Source organism: Pseudophryne corroboree, chromosome 5 (genome assembly GCF_028390025.1).
Source record: "Pseudophryne corroboree isolate aPseCor3 chromosome 5, aPseCor3.hap2, whole genome shotgun sequence".
In the NCBI taxonomy this organism is placed as follows: Eukaryota; Metazoa; Chordata; class Amphibia; order Anura; family Myobatrachidae; genus Pseudophryne; species Pseudophryne corroboree.
In genome coordinates, this window is record NC_086448.1 from 795,642,213 (window position 1) to 795,666,090 (window position 23,878).

The 23,878-nt window shown below is 46.6% G+C and overlaps 1 protein-coding gene across 5 annotated transcripts in view; it reads right to left on the reverse strand.

The window, feature by feature from the left end:
- Nucleotides 1-15,202: 15,202 nt before the first annotated feature.
- ZHX2 (zinc fingers and homeoboxes 2) overlaps nucleotides 15,203-23,878 on the reverse strand; it is a 115,143-nt gene continuing 106,467 nt past the window's right edge. For all 5 annotated transcript variants that reach the window (XM_063924443.1, XM_063924441.1, XM_063924444.1 and 2 more), the window contains 2 exons: nucleotides 16,957-19,549; nucleotides 15,203-15,520 (listed from right to left, as the gene is read on the reverse strand). In XM_063924443.1, the coding sequence (XP_063780513.1) occupies nucleotides 16,961-19,381 (2,421 nt within the window). In that variant the 5' untranslated portion in view covers nucleotides 19,382-19,549 and the 3' untranslated portion in view covers nucleotides 15,203-15,520; nucleotides 16,957-16,960. The remainder of the gene's footprint in view (nucleotides 15,521-16,956; nucleotides 19,550-23,878) is intronic.

Genomic DNA, 23,878 nt, shown 5'->3' on the forward strand with positions numbered 1-23,878 from the left:
TCTGCCGCCGATTTTCCGGACCTCTTCTTGCTTCTGGCTCTGTAAGGGTGCCGGCGGCGCGGCTCTGGGACCGGACTCCATGGCTGGGCCTGTGTTCGATCCCTCTGGAGCTAATGGTGTCCAGTAGCCTAAGAAGCCCAATCCACTCTGCACGCAGGTGAGTTCGCTTCTTCTCCCCTTAGTCCCTCGATGCAGTGAGCCTGTTGCCAGCAGGTCTCACTGAAAATAAAAAACCTAAAACTAAACTTTCCACTAAGCAGCTCAGGAGAGCCCCTAGTGTGCACCCTTCTCGTTCGGGCACAAAAATCTAACTGAGGCTTGGAGGAGGGTCATAGGGGGAGGAGCCAGTGCACACCAGGTAGTCCTAAAGCTTTACTTTTGTGCCCAGTCTCCTGCGGAGCCGCTATTCCCCATGGTCCTTACGGAGTTCCCAGCATCCACTAGGACGTCAGAGAGAATAAGATTTTACTCACCGGTAAATCTATTTCTCGTAGTCCGTAGTGGATGCTGAGCGCCCGTCCCAAGTGCGGACTGTCTGCAATACTTGTATATAGTTATTGTTAACTAAAGGGTTATTGTTGAGCCATCTGTTGAGAGGCTCTGTTATGTTCATACTGTTAACTGGGTATAATATCACGAGTTATACGGTGTGATTGGTGTGGCTGGTATGAGTCTTACCCGGGATTCAAAATCCTTCCTTATTGTGTCAGCTCTTCCGGGCACAGTATCCTAACTGAGGTCTGGAGGAGGGTCATAGTGGGAGGAGCCAGTGCACACCAGGTAGTCCTAAAGCTTTCTTAGTTGTGCCCAGTCTCCTGCGGAGCCGCTATTCCCCATGGTCCTTACGGAGTCCCAGCATCCACTACGGACTACGAGAAATAGATTTACCGGTAAGGAAAAATCTTATTTTAGAGTGCCCAGTCTCCTGCGGAGCCAGTCTATTCCCCATGGTCCTTACGGAGTTCCCAGCATCCACTAGGACGTCAGAGAAATTGCGACTTTACCGGATGTTCATACTTTCACTCAGGGTGTGTTGCGTATCCAACCTCCCTATGTCCCGCCTGTGGCTCCTTGGGATTTGCCTGTGGTTTTGGAGGCGTTGCAGGAGCCTCCATTTGAACCCCTTGGTTCAGCTGACCTTAAGAGGCTTTCCCTTAAGGTGGTGTTCTTGCTGGCTATTGCCTCGGCTAGAAGAGTGTCGGATTTGGGTGCCCTTTCCTGTAGTTGCCCATATCTGATTTTTCACCGTGACCGGGCGGTACTTCGGACTCGTCCTGGTTATTTACCAAAGGTGGTGTTCTCGTTCCACCTTAATCAGGAGATTGTGGTTCTGGCCTTTGTCTCTCCTGATTTGTCTCCCAAAGAGCGGTCTTTGGATGTGGTACGGGCTCTCCGTATCTATGTGAAGAGAACTGCTTCTATTCGAAAGTCTGATTCTCTCTTTGTTTTGTTTGGATTTCACAAACGTGGCTGGCCTGCTCACAAGCAAACCCTGGCCAGATGGATTAGAATGGTGATTGCACATGCTTATGTGAAGGCTGGTCTGTCCGCTCCTGCTCACATTACGGCCCATTCTACTCGGTCTGTTGGACCTTCTTGGGCAGCCCAACGTGGTGCGACCCTTGACCAATTGTGCAAGGCGGCTACGTGGTCCTCCGGGAACACGTTCATAAGGTTCTATGCTTTCGATACTGCCGCTTCCCAGGATGCTTCCTTTGGACGCCGGGTTCTTGTGCCCGCTACAGTGCGTTCCCTCCCATAAGGAACTGCTTTAGGACATCCCCATTGTCCATCCTTGTGGAGCCCAGTGTACCCCGCAGCAGAAAACGAGTTTTATGGTAAGAACTTACCGTTGTTAAAACTCTTTCTGCGAGGCACACTGGGCTCCACAAGGCGCCCACCCTGACGCACTTAGCTTCTTCGGGTTGGTATGGCATTAGCCGCTGACACTTCTCCTGTTGTGAGAGTGTGGTGTATGTGGCTACTAACCGTTGTCGTCTCTTTTCCTGCTACTGCATTGGGCTGGTTAACTAAAAACTGAGCTCCTGTGCTGGGAGGCGGGGTTATAGAGGAGGTGGCGCTGTGCATTCTGGCCAACAGTCAAAGCTTTGAGCTTGTTGGTGCCTCAGATTAAGATCCTACTCTACACCCCATATTGTCCATCCTTGTGGAGCCCAGTGTACCTCGCAGAGAGAGTTTTAACAACGGTAAGTTCTTACCATAACACTCGATACCCCATGGAGGCGCAAGCAAAATTTAGAGGCTTTCCTATCTGTAATTACCTACAATGAATCTTGTTCTATGGGGGTCATTCCGAGTTGATCGCACGTAGGAACTTTTTGCTGGTTGTGCGATTAACTTGACATCGCCTATGGGGGAGTGTATATCTGCATAGCAGGGCTGCGATTGCTTGTGCAGCCCTGCTATGCTAAAAACATTTCAAGCAAAACAAGAGTATCCCTAGACCTACTTACCCTTTGCGACGTATCCAACGATGCAGGTCCCGGATTTGACGTCAGACATCCGCCACCACGCCTTCCTCCTGTCAATCTTATTGCGGTCGCCGCTGCGACCGCTTTCCTCATTACCGGCGTCATTGCCGTCGCCGGGCAACAAAGCACGCATGCAATGCGCACACCGCGCATGCGCAGTCCTGATGCCTTCGCACCACTACGAAGAACCACTGCGTGCGAACTGGTCAGAATGACCCCCTATATCTCTACCAAAATTACAAAAAATAAGAATTTACTTACCGATAATTCTATTTCTCGGAGTCCGTAGTGGATGCTGGGGTTCCTGAAAGGACCATGGGGAATAGCGGCTCCGCAGGAGACAGGGCACAAAAGTAAAGCTTTTACAGGTCAGGTGGTGTGTACTGGCTCCTCCCCCTATGACCCTCCTCCAGACTCCAGTTAGGTACTGTGCCCGGACGAGCGTACACAATAAGGGAGGATTTTGAATCCCGGGTAAGACTCATACCAGCCACACCAATCACACCGTACAACTTGTGATCTAAACCCAGTTAACAGTATGATAACAGAGGAGCCTCTGAAAGATGGCTTCCTAAACAATAACCCGAATTAGTTAACAATAACTATGTACAAGTATTGCAGATAATCCGCACTTGGGATGGGCGCCCAGCATCCACTACGGACTCCGAGAAATAGAATTATCGGTAAGTAAATTCTTATTTTCTCTATCGTCCTAAGTGGATGCTGGGGTTCCTGAAAGGACCATGGGGATTATACCAAAGCTCCCAAACGGGCGGGAGAGTGCGGATGACTCTGCAGCACCGAATGAGAGAACTCCAGGTCCTCCTTTGCCAGGGTATCAAATTTGTAAAAATTTACAAACGTGTTCTCCCCTGACCACGTAGCTGCTCGGCAGAGTTGTAATGCCGAGACCCCTCGGGCAGCCGCCCAAGATGAGCCCACCTTCCTTGCGGAATGGGCCTTAACAGATTTAGGCTGTGGCAGGCCTGCCACAGAATGTACAAGTTGAATTTTGTTACAAATCCAACGAGCAATCGACTGCTTAGAAGCAGGTGCACCCAACTTGTTGGGTGCATACAGTATAAACAGCGAGTCAGATTTTCTGACTCCAGCCGTCCTTTAAATGTATATTTTTAAGGCTCTGACAACGTCCAACAACTTGGAGTCCTTCAAGTCGTCTGTAGCCGCAGGCACTACAATAGGCTGGTTCAGGTGAAACGCTGATACCACCTTAGGGAGAAAATGCGGACGCGTCCGCAGCTCTGCCCTATGTCGAATGGAAAATTAAATAAGGGCTTTTATAAAACAAAGCCGCCAGTTCAGATACTCTCCCAGCCGAAGCCAGGGCCAGTAACATAGTCACTTTCCATGTGAGATATTTCAAATCCACATTCTTTAGTGGTTCAAACCAATTGGATTTGAGGAAATCTAAAACTACATTTAGATCCCACGGTGCCACCTTAGGCACCACAGGAGGCTGTATATGCAGTACTCCTTTGATAAAAATCTGGACCTCAGGGACTGAGGCCAATTCTTTTTGGAAGAATATTGATAGGGCCGAAATTTGAACCTTAATAGATCCCAATTTGAGACCCATAGACAATCCTGATTGCAGGAAATGTAGGAAAACGACCCAGTTGAAATTCCTCCATCGGAGCCCTCCGCTGCTCGCACCACGCAACATATTTTCGCCAAATACGGCGATAATGCTTCGCGGTGACTTCCTTCCTTGCCTTTATCAAGGTAGGAATGACTTCTTCTGGAATGCCTTTTCCTTTTAGGATCTGGCATTCAAACGCCATGCCGTCAAACGCAGCCGCGGTAAGTCTTGAAAAAGACAAGGACCCTGCTGAAGCAGGTCCCTTCTCAGAAGTAGAGGCCACGGATCGTCCGTGACCATCTCTTGAAGTTCCGGGTACCAAGTCCTTCTTGGCCAATCCGGAGCCACTAGTCTTACTCCTCTTTGCCGTATAATCCTCAATACCTTTGGTATGAGAGGCAGAGGAGGAAACACATATACCGACTGGTACACCCAAGGTGTTACCAGCGCGTCCACAGCTATTGCCTGCGGATCTCTTGACCTGGCGCAATACCTGTCCAGTGTTTTGTTGAGGCGAGACGCCATCATGTCCACCATTGGTTTTACCCAACGGTTTAATAGCATGTGGAAAACTTCTGGATGAAGTCCCCACTCTCCCGGGTGAAGGTCGTGTCTGCTGAGGAAGTCTGCTTCCCAGTTGTCCACGCCCGGGATGAATACTGCTGACAGTGCTATCACGTGATTCTCCGCCCAGCGAAGGATCCTGGCAGCCTCTGCCATTGCCCTCCTGCTTCTTGTGCCGCCCTGTCTGTTTACATGGGCGACTGCCGTGATGTTGTCCGACTGGATCAACACCGGTCTTTCTTGAAGCAGAGGTTCCGCCTGGCTTAGAGCATTGTAGATTGCTCTTAGTTCCAGAATGCTTATGTGAAGAGACTTTTTCAGGCTCGACCACACTCCCTGGAAATTTCTTCCCTGTGTGACTGCTCCCCAGCCTCTCAGGCTGGCATCCGTGGTCACCAGGATCCAATCCTGCATGCCGAATCTGCGGCCCTCCAATAGATGAGCCTCCTGCAACCACCACAGAAGGGATACCCTTGTCCTCGGCGACAGGGTTATCCGCAGGTGCATCTGAAGATGCGACCCTGACCATTTGTCCAACAGATCCCTTTGCATGGAATCTGCCGAAAGGGATTGCTTCGTAAGAAGCTACCATTTTTTCCCAGGACTCTTGTGCATTGATGTACAGACACCTTTCCTGGTTTTAGGAGGTTCCTGACCAGGTCAGATAACTCCTTGGCTTTTTCTTCGGGAAGAAAAACCTTTTTCTGAACTGTGTCCAGAATCATCCCCAGGAACAGCAGACGAGTTGTCGGCATTAATTGGGATTTTGTAATATTCAGAATCCATCCGTGCTGCTTTAGCACCTCTTGAGATAGTGCTAAACCCATCTCTAGCTGTTCTCTGGACCTTGCCCTTATTAGGAGATCGTCCAAGTATGGGACAATTAATACGCCTTTTCTTCGAAGAAGAAATATTATCTCGGCCATTACCTTTGTAAAGACCCGAGGTGCCGTGGACAAACCAAACGGCAGCGTCTGAAACTGATAGTGACAGTTTTGTACAACGAACCTGAGGTACCCCTGGTGTGAGGGGTAATTGGAATGTGGAGATACGCATCCTTGATGTCCAAGGATACCATAAAGTCCCCTTCTTCCAGGTTCGCTATCACTGCTCTGAGTGACTCCATCTTGAACTTGAACTTCTTTATGTACAGGTTCAAGGACTTCAGATTTAGAATAGGCCTTACCGAGCCATCCGGCTTCGGTACCACAAAAAGAGTGGAATAATACCCCTTCCCTTGTTGTAGAAGAGGTACCTTGACTATCACCTGCTGAGAATACAGCTTGTGAATGGCTTCCAAAACCGTCTCCCTTTCTGAGGGGGACGTTGGTAAAGCAGACTTCAGGAAACGGCGAGGTGGCTCTGTCTCTAATTTCAACCTGTACCCCTGAGATATTATCTGCAGGATCCAGGGATTTACCTGCGAGTGAGCCCACTGCGCGCTGTAATTCTTGAGACGACCGCCTACCGCCCCCGAGTCCGCTTGCGAAGCCCCAGCGTCATGCTGAGGCTTTTGTAGAAGCCGGGGAGGGCTTCTGTTCCTGGGAAGGAGCTGCCTGTTGCTGTCTCTTCCCTCGTCCTCTGCCTCGTGGCAGATATGAATAGCCCTTTGCTCTCTTATTTTTAAAGGAACGAAAGGGCTGCGGTTGAAAGGTCGGTGCCTTTTTCTGTTGGGGAGTGACTTGAGGTAGAAAGGTGGATTTCCCGGCCGTAGCCGTGGCCACCAAATCCGATAGACCGACCCCAAATAACTCCTCTACGCATCGCCTGTCCACTGTCGTGTCCATAAAGCTCTTCTGGCCGAAATGGACATAGCACTTACCCGTGATGCCAGTGTGCAGATATCTCTCTGTGCATCACGCATATAAAGAAATGCATCCTTTATTTGTTCTAACGACAGTAAAATATTGTCCCTGTCCAGGGTATCAATATTTTCGATCAGGGACTCTGACCAAACTACCCCAGCACTGCACATCCAGGCAGTCGCAATAGCTGGTCGTAGTATAACACCTGCATGTGTGTATATACCTTTTTGGATATTTTCCATCCTCCTATCTGATGGATCTTTAAGTGCGGCCGTCTCAGGAGAGGGTAACGCCACTTGTTTTGATAAGCGTGTTAGCGCTTTGTCCACCCTAGGAGGTGTTTCCCAGCGCTCCCTAACCTCTGGCGGGAAAGGGTATAAAGCCAATAACTTCTTTGAAATTAGCAGTTTTTTATCGGGGCACCCCACGCTTCATCACACACGTCATTTAATTCTTCTGATTCGGTAAAAACTACTGGTAGTTTTTTCACACCCCACATAATACCCTGTTTAGTGGTACCTGTAGTATCAGCTAAATGTAACATCTCCTTTATTGCCAAAATCATATAACGTGTGGCCCTACTGGAAAATACGGTTGATTCGTCACCTTCACCACCGGAATCAGTGCCTGTGTCTGGGTCTGTGTCGACCGACTGAGGCAAGGGGCGTTTTACAGCCCCTGACGGTGTTTGAGGCGCCTGGACAGGCACTAATTGAGTGTCCGGCCGCCTCATGTCGGCAAACGACTGCTTAAGCGAGTTGACGCTATCCCGTAATTCCACAAATAAAGGCATCCATTCTGGTGTCGACCCCCTAGGAGGTGACATCCTCATATTTGGCAATTGCTCCGCCTCCACACCAATAACGTCCTCATACATGTCGACACACACGTACCGACACACAGCAGACACACAGGGAATGCTCTATACGAAGACAGGACCCACTAGCCCTTTGGGGAGACAGAGGGAGAGTCTGCCAGCACACACCAAAAAACGCTATATATGACAGGGATAGCCTTATGATTAAGTGCTCCCTTATAGCTGCTTTTATATTAATATATTGCCATTTATTTTGCCCCCCCTCTCTGTTATACCCTGTTTCTGTAGTGCAGTGCAGGGGAGAGACCTGGGAGCCTTCCTGACCAGCGGAGCTGTGACAGAAAATGGCGCCGTGTGCTGAGGAGATAGGCCCCGCCCCTTTTTCGGCGGGCTCGTCTCCCGCTATTTAGTACATTTAGGCAGGGGTAAATATCTCCATATAGCCTCTGGGGCTATATGTGAGGTATTTTTAGCCTTTTTAAAGGTTTTCATTTGCCTCCCAGGGCGCCCCCCCCCCAGCGCCCTGCACCCTCAGTGACTGCCGTGTGAAGTGTGCTGAGAGGAAAATGGCGCACAGCTGCAGTGCTGTGCGCTACCTTAAGAAGACTGCAGGAGTCTTCAGCCGCCGATTCTGGACCTCTTCTTGCTTCAGCATCTGTGAGGGGGCCGGCGGCGTGGCTCCGGTGACCATCCAGGCTGTACCTGTGATCGTCCCTCTGGAGCTTCATGTCCAGTAGCCAAGAAGCCAATCCATCCTGCACGCAGGTGAGTTCACTTCTTCTCCCCTCTGTCCCTCGTTGCAGTGATCCTGTTGCCAGCAGGAATCACTGTAAAATAAAAAACCTAAGCTAAACTCTCTAAGCAGCTCTTTATGAGAGCCACCTAGAATTGCACCCTTCTCGGCCGGGCACAAAAATCTAACTGGAGTCTGGAGGAGGGTCATAGGGGGAGGAGCCAGTACACACCACCTGACCTGTAAAAGCTTTACTTTTGTGCCCTGTCTCCTGCGGAGCCGCTATTCCCCATGGTCCTTTCAGGAACCCCAGCATCCACTTAGGACGATAGAGAAAAAAGCATTCTATCCATTCCATGAAGGCTGCCATGTAAGATGTAAGGTAATGTTTCTGACTATCTGGGTTGATGGACAAATAGGCAGGTGCCAGTTTTCCCAGACGCAGGTGTTCAGCAAACTGGATGTACCCGATCACAAGGGGGCTGGTTGACCTTTGATTGCACACATATGGGTACAGTCATCACCTCACCTCACCGCATTTACCAGGATGAATGATAATAATACCAATCAAAATCTGAGCATGTGCTTCCTAACCCCCACCCAGGGGTTAAAGTGGGGGGGTGGGATTGAGGTGGAACTGAGTTCCACCACCTATAATCGTAGGGGGAACTAGCTCCACCTCTTCCATTGCCCTGCACAGTAATTCCAACAGAAAAGCCTGCCCCATAACCTACGTCATCACAGTGTTACTGATGAGCTGCAGCCACCTCCCCCTTCCTCAGGTCCTGGTGACTTATGGTCCTGCTCTATCTACAGCCCTCCAACTCCTGGTACTCACACACGCTGTGTCTGTTGGACAGAATTCATCCCCTCCTCAGGTCCCAGTGGCTTTCTTTTCCGGTACAGCATATGTGATGTCATGCGGTCACCCCTGCTGAAGTGAAGAGGAGCAGGCTCTGTGCATTAAGATAAGATGAGAGGGGGCTGGAGGGACAAGAGAGGTGGGGAAGCTGCTGGAGGGACACAGGTGGTGAGTGTTGGAGTGACAGAGGCAGAGATGTGTGTAAGGGGCACTACTGTGGTCATTATATGTAAGGAGCACTACTACTGTGGTCATTATGTGTAAGGAGCACTACTATTGTGGGTATTATGTGTAAGGAGCACTACTACTGTGGTCATTATGTGTAAGGAGCACTACTACTGTGGGTATTCTCTATATAAGCAGCACTACTACTGTGGGCAGATTGTGTATAAGCGGCACTTCTGTGGGCATTATGTGTATAAGGGGCACTACTACTGTTGGAATTGTGCACATGGAGCACTGTATATAAGGGGTACTCCTGTGAGGAATAACGTGTATAAATGGTACCATTGTGTAGCACAATGTGAATAAAGGGCACTACCAAGTGATGTGAACATAATAAGGGACATTAACGGGCATTTTGCCTCTTTTCAACCTCATTAACTATGTTACTATGTGGTGTAATATGAATCAGAGGCACTACATGCGGTGTAATGTGAATAACATTGGGCTACTGTGTGGTGTAATTTGAATTGGGAGTACTACTGTGTGACCATGCTGCTTCTTTGTGAGAGCAATGTCCCTTTATAAAGTATAGGAAGTAGGGCACAAATTTATATTTTGCATGGGGTGCAGAAAACACTAGCACTGGATCTATTTAATGTGGGTGGGGGGAGGGGAGGTGGTAGAGTAAATGAGTTCCACCACCTCTCCAGGACCACTTTAAGCCCTGCCCCCACCCCACACACAGAAACAGCCTCCTTACATTGTGGGGAAGATCTACTGTATGCAGCCAGCTGTGAAAATGGCTTTGCAAATCAGAAAAATATTCAGTGCAATGCTTTGCTATTCAAAGTGACATAACAGTGCCACCTAGCGATGCGCCATGGGAACTGCAGAAAGTAATTTTTGCTGGAAAGATCATTATTGTTAACCCCTTACAAAGTGATCTTAAATATCGAAGCATTTTATAATTATTCTTTCTTAGAGGTTAAATGATCATAAAACATGCAGCCCAGAAAAATTTATATTTTATAAATACAAGTGCCTGCCTAATTCATACACTTGATTAGGTACACTCTCTAACAAAGAACATTTAACAATACTTGTATAAGGGCAAATCTAACCAGTCCCCTCCACCCAGCTGGCCTCTTCATCATCTGCTGAAAGATGTCACTTTTAAATCAAGTGTATTTATATAATCAGTTGCTGATTTTAAAACACCGCACAAAGAGAGTAGAATCTTCAGACAGGTACTACTGTATGTGATATATTTTTATAATAAATAAAAAAAGATAAAACTTGTATTTATTCATCAGTGTCTCTCGATGTGGAAGTCACACAGAATTGTCACTGAGATGATTGCGTACTGCTGTAGCCCACAGCAGAGATAGAGATAACATGCTGCTTTTTTCCCCCACTGCTAAAATGAATCAGATAAATATGATGTTACACATCTGGTGTTCTAATTTTACAGTATCGTCTTGGCAGGGGCGAGGCAGCTGTCTTAGGCATCAAGCTTTGGGGACCTGCAGAATAAAGTGACGTCATTTATTTATTTATTTTTATGCCAAGTATTCAACTATACCTACGTTTATGGTAATTTGTAGAAGGCAAACATAATACATCTGCCTCCCTTCTCCTATAAGCCCTTCACAATCCAATTCAAGCTTCTCTCACTCACTTACAAAGCCCTCACCCACTTCTCTCCCATCTACATCTTTGACCTCATCTCCCTCCACACTCCCGCCCTCTTCACCCCACAAATGCACTGCCTACTGATTACTTCCTCCCATTCCTACCTCCAAGCTTTTACCTGTGCTGCTCCTTCTCTCTGGAATTCTCTCCCTCTATCAGATTCTTTACCTCTATACAAAACTTCAAACAGGCTCTCAAGACCCACTTATTCCTCAAACCCAGCCAAATCTCATCCTAACCCTCTGTTCCACGCTGTCTACCCCATCTGTGTCACCCGTCTGTCTGCCCCTCCCCTTTAGAATGTAAGATCACGAGCAGGGCCCTTTTCCCGCACGTGCTTATCCTTCTCTTACGGTCATCTACTTTGTACAATAGTTTCTGCCAGCCTGCAGCACATTTCAGTGGTATGACCGCTAATACACCAATGTTCATAAACCATGTATATTTTCTGCATGGTTTTCATATTTTGCTCATTTGTTAGGCACTGCGGAACCCTTGTGGAACTATATAAATAAATGATAAGACAGAGGTGGACAACACGTGTCTCTTTAAAAAGTGGGTTGCAGCTGCAGACAATCCAGAGATTAGACAGGCTGGGAGCAGGCAAGTGCCATAGTCCAGGCGCTCCGCTGCGCAATACGCAGGGGGGGGGGGGGGGATGGGGGGAGGTGGTGTTACACAACACACCGTAGGAGGATGAGCAGTGTGCTCTCCCTCCTCTGGGCCACAGAAATCTGCGTGGTCCAGTTGTAAAGTGGGGGAGGTATGACTGTCATAATGGGTGGTTGGGTAGGCATGAGATCGTAAGGGGCAAGCATTAGGAACTGATGGGCATATAAAGTGCATGTAGAAAAGTCAGATGGCATGTGTGCGAGGCATGATTGGCATGCAAGATTCAGGGGCAGTTAGGGAAGTCTGCTGACCGGTGATGGCTTGAGGGGTATGACACTTGCAGGAATCTATAGACTCAGACCTGTAGGCCATTCCTTGTACAAGTGATGCACACCACGGAAGCTGCCAGCACAGGGACAGCCTACACAATTTAGCCATTTCTGCAGGAACCCTCCAGTCCAAGTTTTGGTCTCGACGCCAACCAGCCTCACTGTACCTTCTTTATTACAGCCCCGTGTACAAAGCTGTAATAAGTACCGGTTGGTAGACAAGTAACCGCATCGAGTAGGATATCTGTCATGTTAAAGCGCTGAAACGGCTCCACACACACTCCGTCTGCAAGTTCAGCAGTGGAAAGAGCACAGGCAATTCTCTACTGAGTTACGGCAGAAGACCATTGTACAGGTCATAAATGTTCTGCACAAGTACACATGGCACCAAGAGAAGCGCACCATCAATTATTCCCAAACTAAGTCCATAATGTTGAAGAGAAAGGTTACTTGGCACTGTTTTGGTGCATGAATTCTCTGTGAAGGTTAGGTTAATGCTTATCACTATTTAATGGTACCAAGTGACCATCTTCCATTATGTCTTTTCTTATGGGGCATCTTCTACAATGACCATACCATGCCCACACAGCAGCTGTCCAGTCAATGATTAATATGATGCTGGAGTTATCCACGTGCCATAACTTCCTCGCTGGCACCAATCCAGCACTTGTGGGATAGTCTGCAGCGATGCCTGAGATAGTGCACTTTCTACCACCTTCAACCAGGTGGCAGATCAATGACTTGTGGAAGGATGGTGCTGCTTTGAAAGAGTGTACACAGGCCACACACACTCTGTATAAGGTATTTCAGTTACTTTTCCAATACCAGTAGGAAAACCTTCGGACACAGACTACCTTTGCAATGACGAAAAAATGTCCAAAAATAAATATGGTTAGGTTGACAAAAATTGGCACCGAGTGGTCATTTAATATGTATAAATATATCCAAAACTAAGTTTGAAGATTTAGATTTATTTTACCTATACCCAGGGCCAGACGCAGGACATCCAACACAACAAGGGAAACCATACTCACCTATAGCCTAGTAAAGACCTGTTCACTGTAAGGGAGAGCAGGCTGTAGGATTACTACCCTACAGTATATTGCAGTGTTAGCATACTCTTTATATGGGAATTCTAAACTAAACAACGGTACACCAAGATTTTTAGACACCATTGCTCTAAGACGGGTGGGGAACCTTTTTTCTACCAAGGGACATTTGGATATCTATAAAATCCTTCGGGGGCCATACAAACATTATCAACTAAAAAATTAGCCTGTCCCCAGTAGTTGTGCCCCAGTAGATATGCCCCCAGTAGTTATGTCCCCAGTCAGTTATGCCCCAGTAGATATGCCCCCAGTCACTAGTTATGCCCCATTAAATATGCCCTATTAGATATGCCCCCTATTAGCACCACTTACACACACACAAAGTGTACTCCTGCCTCCGGCAGCTGCTGAGGTAAAGAAGCCGTGCGCCTGCTTGTAACAAAATCTCAGCGGGCGCCCAGTATCTCCCTCAGTTAGGTGAGCCAGGCCGGATCAAGTGGCTCTGCGGGCCTTATACGGCCCGCGGGCCTGAGGTTCCCCACTCCTGCTCTAAGACTTTCAGCGAGAGCTGCTAATGGTGATTGGAGAAGCCCTATCTGTATGTGACATCCTGGTAAATAAGGGGGAGCAGAAGGAAACCCCACCACAAAAGAACTCTTATTGGAAAGAAAGGAGATTTAGTACAGGTTGCAAGGCTGTACGTTGTTTTTTTTAAACTTAAATCTAGTCCCATCTGTAAATGCCGCTGGTGGAAAGCTGATGAGTAGGTCCTACAAGCACCCAGCACTGGTTAGGGCTGTAACGCCCAGGGTCGGAATCCCGGAGGTTAGCATCTAGACCACGGGATCCCGGCCGCCAGGGACATATCCCAGTTCACATGTGTTATCGTCCGCAAACTGAATTTCTTTTCTGATGCAAAAAAATTTTAAAGAAAGGGGCCTTAATACAGTAGCCCAAGACTCACCATCGTGCTAAATTCGTGAAAAAAGTATCATTTTTTCCAGCTAAAAAATTATCGGGGCTAATAGGATACCCCAAGTCAGAAAACACACACACACACTGCGCTAGCGCCTTTAAGCGTGCATTTATAAACCTTGGCGTAGATGCCTGCTTTTTGCAGTTTTGAAAATGTGGATCAATGCTAAATCGAGAACCACAAAATATTTATTTTTGGTAGTAATATAAACAAAAATAGTTTTATTTCAGATTATTTTCTTGCCGTTTCAATAGGAAAAAAAGTTTTTATCCCATATTTGAGTACAATTCATTTACAGTGTGAGGAGGTATAACGAAATCAAAGGATTTTTGGAAAATTCTAAATGTTAAATACAAAAAAAACACAAAAAAACCCCCACAAAAAAACACAAAATAGGCTCAGAACAGGGGGGTGAAAACACTCCGTTGCGAAGCGTTAAAAACATGGCTATGATTTTTTAACGAGAAAAAAAAAAAGTTTCATGCAACTAAAAAAAAAAAGTTTTTTTTTTTTTAAATGAAACTATTGCAGCATCTCTGGAGCTGGTATAAAAATGCATTCTATCAACTGTAAATTAGCAGATTTATACAACAGGGCAGAAGAAATAATATACCAAACACGTAGGCGTTTTATAAATTCCAAATTTTCCTATTTATCTTAACCATGTAAAAACAGTTAAAAAAAGAAAAGAAAAATTAAAATAAACTTGCGTGTCCAAAATCAGTAATTTATGAAATTGTACAAAAAAAAAAAAGGGGGGGAAGGGTGTATGTAACTAGCACTGAATAAAACAATAAAAAAATGCTTTAATTTAAATGATCTTGTTTTTTAAGAAGTTTAGATTTATTTAAACATCCTAGCGTATTTGTGCAGTGTATTGAAATGAGTATGTTTTCCAAAACAACTATGTATTATTCCACCATGTACGTTCGGGAGATTGGGGGGCGAACAGGAGGAAAAAAAAAAAAAAAAAAATCGGGAAGTGCACTCACAGAATAGTGGTACTATATATATATATATATATATATATAAACTATACCTAACCAAAAATAAAAAAAATAAAAAACCCAAAACAATTTTAGTTGTGCTCACGGCTTTTAGATACATTTATACATACCAAAACATAATTAAACAAAATAAAAATAAAATACGAGAAATTAGAAAAAAAAAAATCCTATTTTATGCACATCCTCAGCAACCCTTTCGATTCGCCATATTCGGGTAACCTAAAGACACCGGGGGAAACCTCAGTTTTAATATCCATTAAGACTCTGTCCACTTAGGATAACATCAAAACCCTGAGGCCTTCTGTCCTCCTTCGTACACATATTTGATCTGAATTCTAATTTCCCTTCCCTTACTCCACTATTTCCGCAGTGGCCAAGGTCCAACCTGATCCCAAAAGGGCAGTGGTCCCATAGTCACATAGCTGTACCACTAAAGGTAAAATATATGTTCTATATATACACACACTCAACTAAAGGGAAAACAATTCAGACAACTTAGTGGTTACTAATTCTAAACAATGTAAAATTTAATTAAAAGAAAAATGAATTTGCCAAACAAAAACACAGGTATTCAATGCATCTCCGATACTTGAAACTGTTCCAGTACAGAATAAATGGGCTGGAAAATGTACAAAGTCTCATAGGATTTAGTTCTTTGGCAATTAAAGAACTTTTCAGTTTTAGAATCCAAGACTAGTGCATTGGGCCATCTTGGCTGAGCACAAAACCAGCACATTTTGATATTAACAGTAGGAAAATATATCTCTATATTATCTTCAAATGGAAAGGAATCCATGCTTTCTGAAAGTCCTTAGATCTGAAAAGGAGAGGGGGGGAACCAGTTAATACACTGAACATAGAAATTATTATTTTTAAACACTAAAAAGTGATGCTGAGACAACCCATCTATTAATGTTTATATAGCGCTAGAGCACAGGTTCTCAAACTCCATCCTCCGGACCCCACAGTTCATGTTTTCCAGGTCCACTATGGGATTTTTAAAATGAGACAGTTAGTGATACACGGTGCAGTTGTCAGGTGACCTGGAAAACATGACCTGTGTGGGGTCCTGAGGATAGAGTTTGAGAACCACTGCGCTAGAATATTCTGTTGTGCTTTACAATTGCAAAACACAGTAATAAAACAGTACTTGTTGCTAGCAGGCAGAGAGCGCAGAGGGTCTTGCTCACATGTTTCCAATAATCCATTTCAAAACACAACACCTGTGGGGTCTACTACGTTATGCCGGCTGACGGGATCCCAGCGCCGGGGTCCTGACCGCTGGCATGCTGACAGCGGGGCGAGCGCAATAGAGCAGTGCGCGCCACGCTATTTTTTCCTCCCTCCAGGGGTGTCGTGGACCCCCCAAGAGGGAGAATAGTTGTCGGTATGCCAGCATATCAAATGCCTCCCCACCTGTGATGTACTAGTGGTGGCAATGGGAGGGGACCTCCTTACATAATGGGGTATAGGGCCCGATTCAGAGATTTACGCAACCCAATGTTTTTGTAGTTCATCACTCGATTGCGCATACGTCCGAGTCGCACTGAGCATGTGGCGGAATGGTCATGCGGCTGTGGTCGCAGGGAGGGTTTATTTGCAAAGTAATTGACAGTCAGGGACCGCTTGGGGACAGTTACAGGAAGAGGCGCCAAAAACGCAGGTGCGTCATAACCGTTTTAGAGGCATATCTCAGCTTGTATGTGTGACCTTGTATGTAGTAACAGTGCCTCCTGCGCCTTACTTCCTGAGGCCATATTGCACGAACACTGGGCTATTCTGAAGATCGATAATGGACTGATCTGTGACCGACATTGCATCTTTCTACACAGGCGCTGGGACTCACGAAGCCGCCGGTGGTGGGCTCATTACAAATCCAGATGGCTGCAGCATTTGCATGTTTTTGTGGGACTAATTCATGTTTGTATGCAAATGTAATTGCGAATCTCTAGGCTACAGAGCTGCTAATGTCAGCAAGTGAGGCTGCTGCCAAGAAATTAAAAAAAGAGACGGTCACCGGAACCATCAAAAACCTCAACTGTGTACACATGCGAGCTCGCAGCCATCAGCAGATCCACAGTCCCAAAAACTGCCATGGCACGCCTGCGTTTCCCCAACCCCTCCCCATAATCACCCTGTTAACACCTCCAAACGGACACTTCCTGCCAATGATTATTTTTTTAATATAACAAGAACAATACAGAACAACAACAACGTAAATCCTTGACTGGAGCTACTCTGAGCCACCATTACCTGGTTAGACGCACAAGTCGTCTTTAGGTGCACTTTCAAATTCATAATCGGCCGTCTCATCTTGGGTGTCCTGTCCAGTCTGGCTACCGCTATCAGCACCATCAGACATGGCTTCCTCATCTCCAGGAGAAGACTTGTTCCAGTCCTTTGACTCATTCTCTGTATCAAGCTTATCATCTTGATCGACATTCTCCAGCTGATTTAAAGCCGCTTGTTCATGCATTTCTGCAAAATACTCCTTAATTTGATCTGAACCCATTTTAGACTTATTCACAAGCAATTCAATGTCTTCCTCGTGTAACTGGTTGTACTCCTGGAAATAACATGTAAGAATGTCTCTACCCATTTTTGTGGCGGCCACCATCTTTACGAACTTCCTCCTCTCTTCTAGGGCACGTTCATATTGTTTCCGGTATTGATCCATCCACCTTAAACTTCCAGTCCGGAGGACACATCTGTTATCCTTGAACCACTTTACTATTTCCGTCCTAACGAGCCCGGTTCGTGCGGCTAGCTGGTCATATTCCTGTGGCGACGGCCACTGTGTCTTGGCAAAAGTACTTTTTAACAGATGGAGCTGCTCCTGTTTAGTCTTGCACTCTGTTGAAGGTGGAGACCAAGAACTGGATAAGTTACCAGACTGGGCAGCTGTGCCGTTGACAAGTCCATCGTTTATGGTCTCTGAGCCCATTGAATCCAAAACGGCTTGCTCCATGGAATCCCTAATCTTCCTTCTATCTGAAAACCACAAGTCTATCTCTCTTCTTGATAACTTCGTATCTCCTCGTAACTGGTCCATTTCAGCTTGAGTTGGAAAGGAGCTCTTCTGAAAACTGTTTTCAAGACACTCAAGCTGCTCGTTTGTAATCGATGTAACTTTGGCATTTGCCAACTCTCTATAATGGTAAGGGCGTCGAGTTCTGGACGACAGACGGTCTCTAGCGATAGTTTCACTGGTAATATGAACAATACCTCTCTGGCTTCTATACCTATGATCACTGAACCACTTCTTTATTTCACTCCTGGACAGCCCAGTAGCATCTATTAACCTGTAAACTTCTGCATCGTCAGGGAATTGGCTAAGTACAAAGCTTGCTTTCAGAAGAGATATTTGCTCGTTGGTCTTTTTCCGCTCATGCCGAGAGCTGGAGAGCACATTCATTTTGGGGGTGGATGGTGATGGCGTCTGTCCAGTGCTTTGACGTTTCGACTCTGTAGCCTCGTGTGGACTTTGTAAGGCGCGCTTCAGGGTTGGACTAGGGGCACTGGTAGCATTGCTGGAAAACGAATGGACTGAAGGGACCGTCACCGTAGGGGTGTTTGTCACTTGAGTGAAGACCAGCCCAGTCTGGCCAAGAATTTGGCACGGCAAAGCGGTCTGTATAATAGGCTGTCCAATTTTAGCTGTAGTTGTCAACGGGCCCGGGACGACAGTGAAAGTTTGTGGAACAGACTGTATAGTCCCATTGAACATTTTCTTCCTTGCTTCTTCTACCTCTTCTGGAGACCAGCTTATGCCATGTTTCAGTCTTTGGGTAGCAAACCAAATTCTTATTTGTTCCTCAGGATGTTTAGAGGCCGCAGTCAACCAAGACAGCTCTGCCTGTGTTGGGTAAGGAAACTTATTAAAGGAACTGATCAAGGTTGCGTTTGTGTCAAGAGCCGAATTATACTTGTTGCTGTTCAGGGGTACCGGGATTTTTGGGAGGAGGTTAATGTTGGGTGGAAGTTGAACAGATGGCATGACATGAGTTAAAGAATCATTAGAAATTCCATTCGTATCTGGGAGAGAAGTGTTAATTCCAAACTGGTTATCAAGGAAGGACTCCTCAGCCCTCCTCTTTTTCACATCCGAACGGCCTCTTCCCAGTTTCATGATGGGCATTTTGCTTATGGAAATTCCGGACATGTCATCAGTGTCCATGTTCTCGTGGGTGCTTGACACATCTGCGCCACTCTCTATTGATTGTTCTAAAATGGTTTGATTATTGCGTTTCATCAGCTTTAATTTGAAGTTGCTCTCTCCCGGGTGGAAATTTGAATTGTGCTCAGACAAAGAATCATATTTTTTGGTTGTAAAATTACATTCAGCACAAACGTAGAGGGGGTTGAGAATGACGTTTGGGTGCTGCATGTCCACGTGTTCTGTAAACTCGTTGAGATTCTGTGTTACGTAAGGACAGTATTTGCATTCGTAGCCACCTTGGAGCTTTTTAGATTGAGTTTCAGGGGGTGGTTTCTCCTCCACCGCTTCAGAGTCCTCAACGGCCTTCTCTTTATCGGCAGCCCAGTCATTCTTCGTCTCTGTGCTTGATGCGGCAGGAGCATCACCACCGCCTAAAACGTCAATGTCTTGGTCATCCTGGTCCACAACCTCACTGGCCCGTACCATGCACGGTGTCGTAGACTTTCTTTTACTGGCCATGTTGACAGGTTGCTAGATGTCTAGCAGCAAATGAATCCAAATAATTAGTCCAAAAAAAAAAAAAGTAAGTGTTTGTAAACAGTGGAGAGGTTAAATGCCACAGATCATCCAGGTTGAATTTTGGAGGCTCTCCCGACTCCGCATAGGGTTAGCAATTGCTCAACACACCTGCAGGAACAGAAAAATAAAAAACAGAAATTTAGTGAAATCCATACAAACCAAGACGCTATGGTTGCAGTTCAATTGCTCACAATTAAATTTATAGGATAATTAAAAAAAGATAAAATCGCCAGCATTGCAGATAATTAAATTGCCCTCTTTGTATCTTGCAACCTATTCACAATACTGTTGGTTCATCTGCAGATACTAGTAACTGAATATAAAAGACAAGTTGTTCCTGTATATGGAATAACATTTTACGACATCTTAAGATCTTAAAAAAGTGCATCTGTAGGTTTCATTCAGGCGCAGGTCACATTCTTAGTTTGCATGGGACTAAGGCCCATATTTATCAAGTCTTGTAGAGGCACAGTGATAAAGTACCAACCAATCAGCTCCTAACTGTCATTTTTCAAACACAGCCTGTAACATGACCATTAGGAGCCGATTGGTTGGTACTTTATCACTGTTCAATTTATCACTCTCCAAGGCTTGATAAATCTGGGCCCAAGCTTGCAGTGTTCTAAGCAGATACACAAGGCCTTTCAGGGTAAAATGAAACCAGATGCTATAAATAATAAGAATTTACTTACCGATAATTCTATTTCTCGGAGTCCGTAGTGGATGCTGGGGTTCCTGAAAGGACCATGGGGAATAGCGGCTCCGCAGGAGACAGGGCACAAAAAGTAAAGCTTTTCCAGATCAGGTGGTGTGCACTGGCTCCTCCCCCTATGACCCTCCTCCAGACTCCAGTTAGGTACTGTGCCCGGACGAGCGTACACAATAAGGGAGGATTTTGAATCCCGGGTAAGACTCATACCAGCCACACCAATCACACCGTACAACTTGTGATCTAAACCCAGTTAACAGTATGATAACAGAGGAGCCTCTGAAAGATGGCTCCCTAAACAATAACCCGAATTAGTTAACAATAACTATGTACAAGTACTGCAGATAATCCGCACTTGGGATGGGCGCCCAGCATCCACTACGGACTCCCGAGAAATAGAATTATCGGTAAGTAAATTCTTATTTTCTCTATCGTCCTAGTGGATGCTGGGGTTCCTGAAAGGACCATGGGGATTATACCAAAGCTCCCAAACGGGCGGGAGAGTGCGGATGACTCTGCAGCACCGAATGAGAGAACTCCAGGTCCTCTTTTGCCAGGGTATCAAATTTGTAGAATTTTACAAACGTGTTCTCCCCTGACCACGTAGCTGCTCGGCAGAGTTGTAATGCCGAGACCCCTCGGGCAGCCGCCCAAGATGAGCCCACCTTCCTTGTGGAATGGGCCTTAACAGATTTAGGCTGTGGCAGGCCTGCCACAGAATGTGCAAGTTGAATTGTGTTACAAATCCAACGAGCAATCGACTGCTTAGAAGCAGGCGCACCCAACTTGTTGGGTGCATACAGTATAAACAGCGAGTCAGATTTTCTGACTCCAGCCGTCCTTGAAATGTATATTTTTAAAGCTCTGACAACGTCCAACAACTTGGAGTCCTCCAAGTCGCTTGTAGCCGCAGGCACTACAATAGGCTGGTTCAGGTGAAACGCTGATACCACCTTAGGGAGAAAATGCGGACGCGTCCGCAGCTCTGCCCTATCCGAATGGAAAATTAAATAAGGGCTTTTATAAGATAAAGCCGCCAGTTCAGATACTCTCCTGGCGGAAGCCAGGGCCAGTAACATAGTCACTTTCCATGTGAGATATTTCAAATCCACATTTTTTAGTGGTTCAAACCAATGGGATTTGAGGAAAATCTAAAACTACATTTAGATCCCACGGTGCCACCGGAGGCACCACAGGAGGCTGTATATGCAGTACTCCTTTGACAAAAGTCTGGACCTCAGGGACTGAGGCCAATTCTTTTTGGAAGAATATTGACAGGGCCGAAATTTGAACCTTAATAGATCCCAATTTGAGACCCATAGACAATCCTGATTGCAGGAAATGTAGGAAACGACCCAGTTGAAATTCCTCCGTCGGAGCACTCCGATCCTCGCACCACGCAACATATTTCCGCCAAATGCGGTGATAATGCTTCGCGGTGACTTCCTTTCTTGCCTTAATCAAGGTAGGAATGACTTCTTCTGGAATGCCTTTTCCTTTTAGGATCTGGCGTTCAACCGCCATGCCGTCAAACGCAGCCGCGGTAAGTCTTGAAAGAGGCAGGGACCCTGTTGAAGCAGGTCCCTTCTCAGAGGTAGAGGCCACGGATCGTCCGTGACCATCTCTTGAAGTTCCGGGTACCAAGACCTTCTTGGCCAGTCCGGAGCCACTAGTATCGTTCTTACTCCGCTTTGCCGTATGATTCTCAATACCTTTGGTATGAGAGGCAGAGGAGGAAACACATACACCGACTGGTACACCCAAGGTGTTACCAGCGCGTCCACAGCTATTGCCTGCGGATCTCTTGACCTGGCGCAATACCAGTCCAGTTTTTTGTTGAGGCGAGACGCCATCATGTCCACCATTGGTCTTTCCCAACGGTTTATTAGCATGTGGAAAACTTCTGGATGAAGTCCCCACTCTCCCGGGTGAAGATCGTGTCTGCTGAGGAAGTCTGCTTCCCAGTTGTCCACGCCCGGGATGAACACTGCTGACAGTGCTATCACGTGATTCTCCGCCCAGCGAAGGATCCTGGCAGCTTCTGCCATTGCACTCCTGCTTCTTGTGCCGCCCTGTCTGTTTACATGGGCGACTGCCGTGATGTTGTCCGACTGGATCAACACCGGTCTTCCTTGAAGCAGAGGTTCCGCCTGGCTTAGAGCATTGTAGATTGCTCTTAGTTCCAGAATGTTTATGTGAAGAGACTTTTCCAGGCTCGACCACACTCCCTGGAAGTTTCTTCCTTGTGTGACTGCTCCCCAGCCTCTCAGGCTGGCGTCCGTGGTCACCAGGATCCAATCCTGTATGCCGAATCTGCGGCCCTCCAATAGATGAGCACTCTGCAACCACCACAGAAGAGATACCCTTGTCCTTGGAGACAGGGTTATCCGCAGGTGCATCTGAAGATGCGACCCTGACCATTTGTCCAACAGATCCCTTTGGAAAATTCTTGCATGGAATCTGCCGAATGGAATTGCTTCGTAAGAAGCCACCATTTTTCCCAGGACTCTTGTGCATTGATGTACAGACACCTTTCCTGGTTTTAGGAGGTTCCTGACCAGGTCGGATAACTCCTTGGCTTTTTCCTCGGGAAGAAAAACCTTTTTCTGAACCGTGTCCAGAATCATCCCTAGGAACAGCAGACGAGTTGTCGGCATTAATTGGGATTTTGGAATATTCAGAATCCATCCGTGCTGCTTTAGCACCTCTTGAGATAGTGCTAATCCCATCTCTAGCTGTTCTCTGGACCTTGCCCTTATTAGGAGATCGTCCAAGTATGGGATAATTAATACGCCTTTTCTTCGAAGAAGAATCATCATCTCGGCCATTACCTTTGTAAAGACCCGAGGTGCCGTGGACAAACCAAACGGCAGCGTCTGAAACTGATAGTGACAGTTTTGTACAACGAACCTGAGGTACCCCTGGTGTGAGGGGTAAATTGGAACGTGGAGATACGCATCCTTGATGTCCAAGGATACCATAAAGTCCCCTTCTTCCAGGTTCGCTATCACTGCTCTGAGTGACTCCATCTTGAACTTGAACTTCTTTATGTACAGGTTCAAGGACTTCAGATTTAGAATAGGCCTTACCGAGCCATCCGGCTTCGGTACCACAAATAGAGTGGAATAATACCCCTTCCCTTGTTGTAGAAGAGGTACCTTGACTATCACCTGCTGAGAGTACAGCTTGTGAATGGCTTCCAAAACCGTCTCCCTTTCGGAGGGGGACGTTGGTAAAGCAGACTTCAGGAAACGGCGAGGTGGATCTGTCTCTAATTCCAACCTGTACCCCTGAGATATTATCTGCAGGATCCAGGGATCTACCTGCGAGTGAGCCCACTGCGCGCTGTAATTTTTGAGACGACCGCCCACCGTCCCCGAGTCCGCTTGAGAAGCCCCAGCGTCATGCTGAGGCTTTTGTAGAAGCCGGGGAGGGCTTCTGTTCCTGGGAAGGAGCTGCCTGTTGCTGTCTCTTCCCTCGACCTCTGCCTCGTGGCAGATATGAATAGCCCTTTGCTCTCTTATTTTTAAAGGAACGAAAGGGCTGCGGTTGAAAAGTCGGTGCCTTTTTCTGTTGGGGAGTGACTTGAGGTAGAAAGGTGGATTTCCCGGCTGTAGCCGTGGCCACCAAATCTGATAGACCGACTCCAAATAACTCCTCCCCTTTATACGGCAAAACTTCCATATGCCGTTTTGAATCCGCATCGCCTGTCCACTGTCGCGTCCATA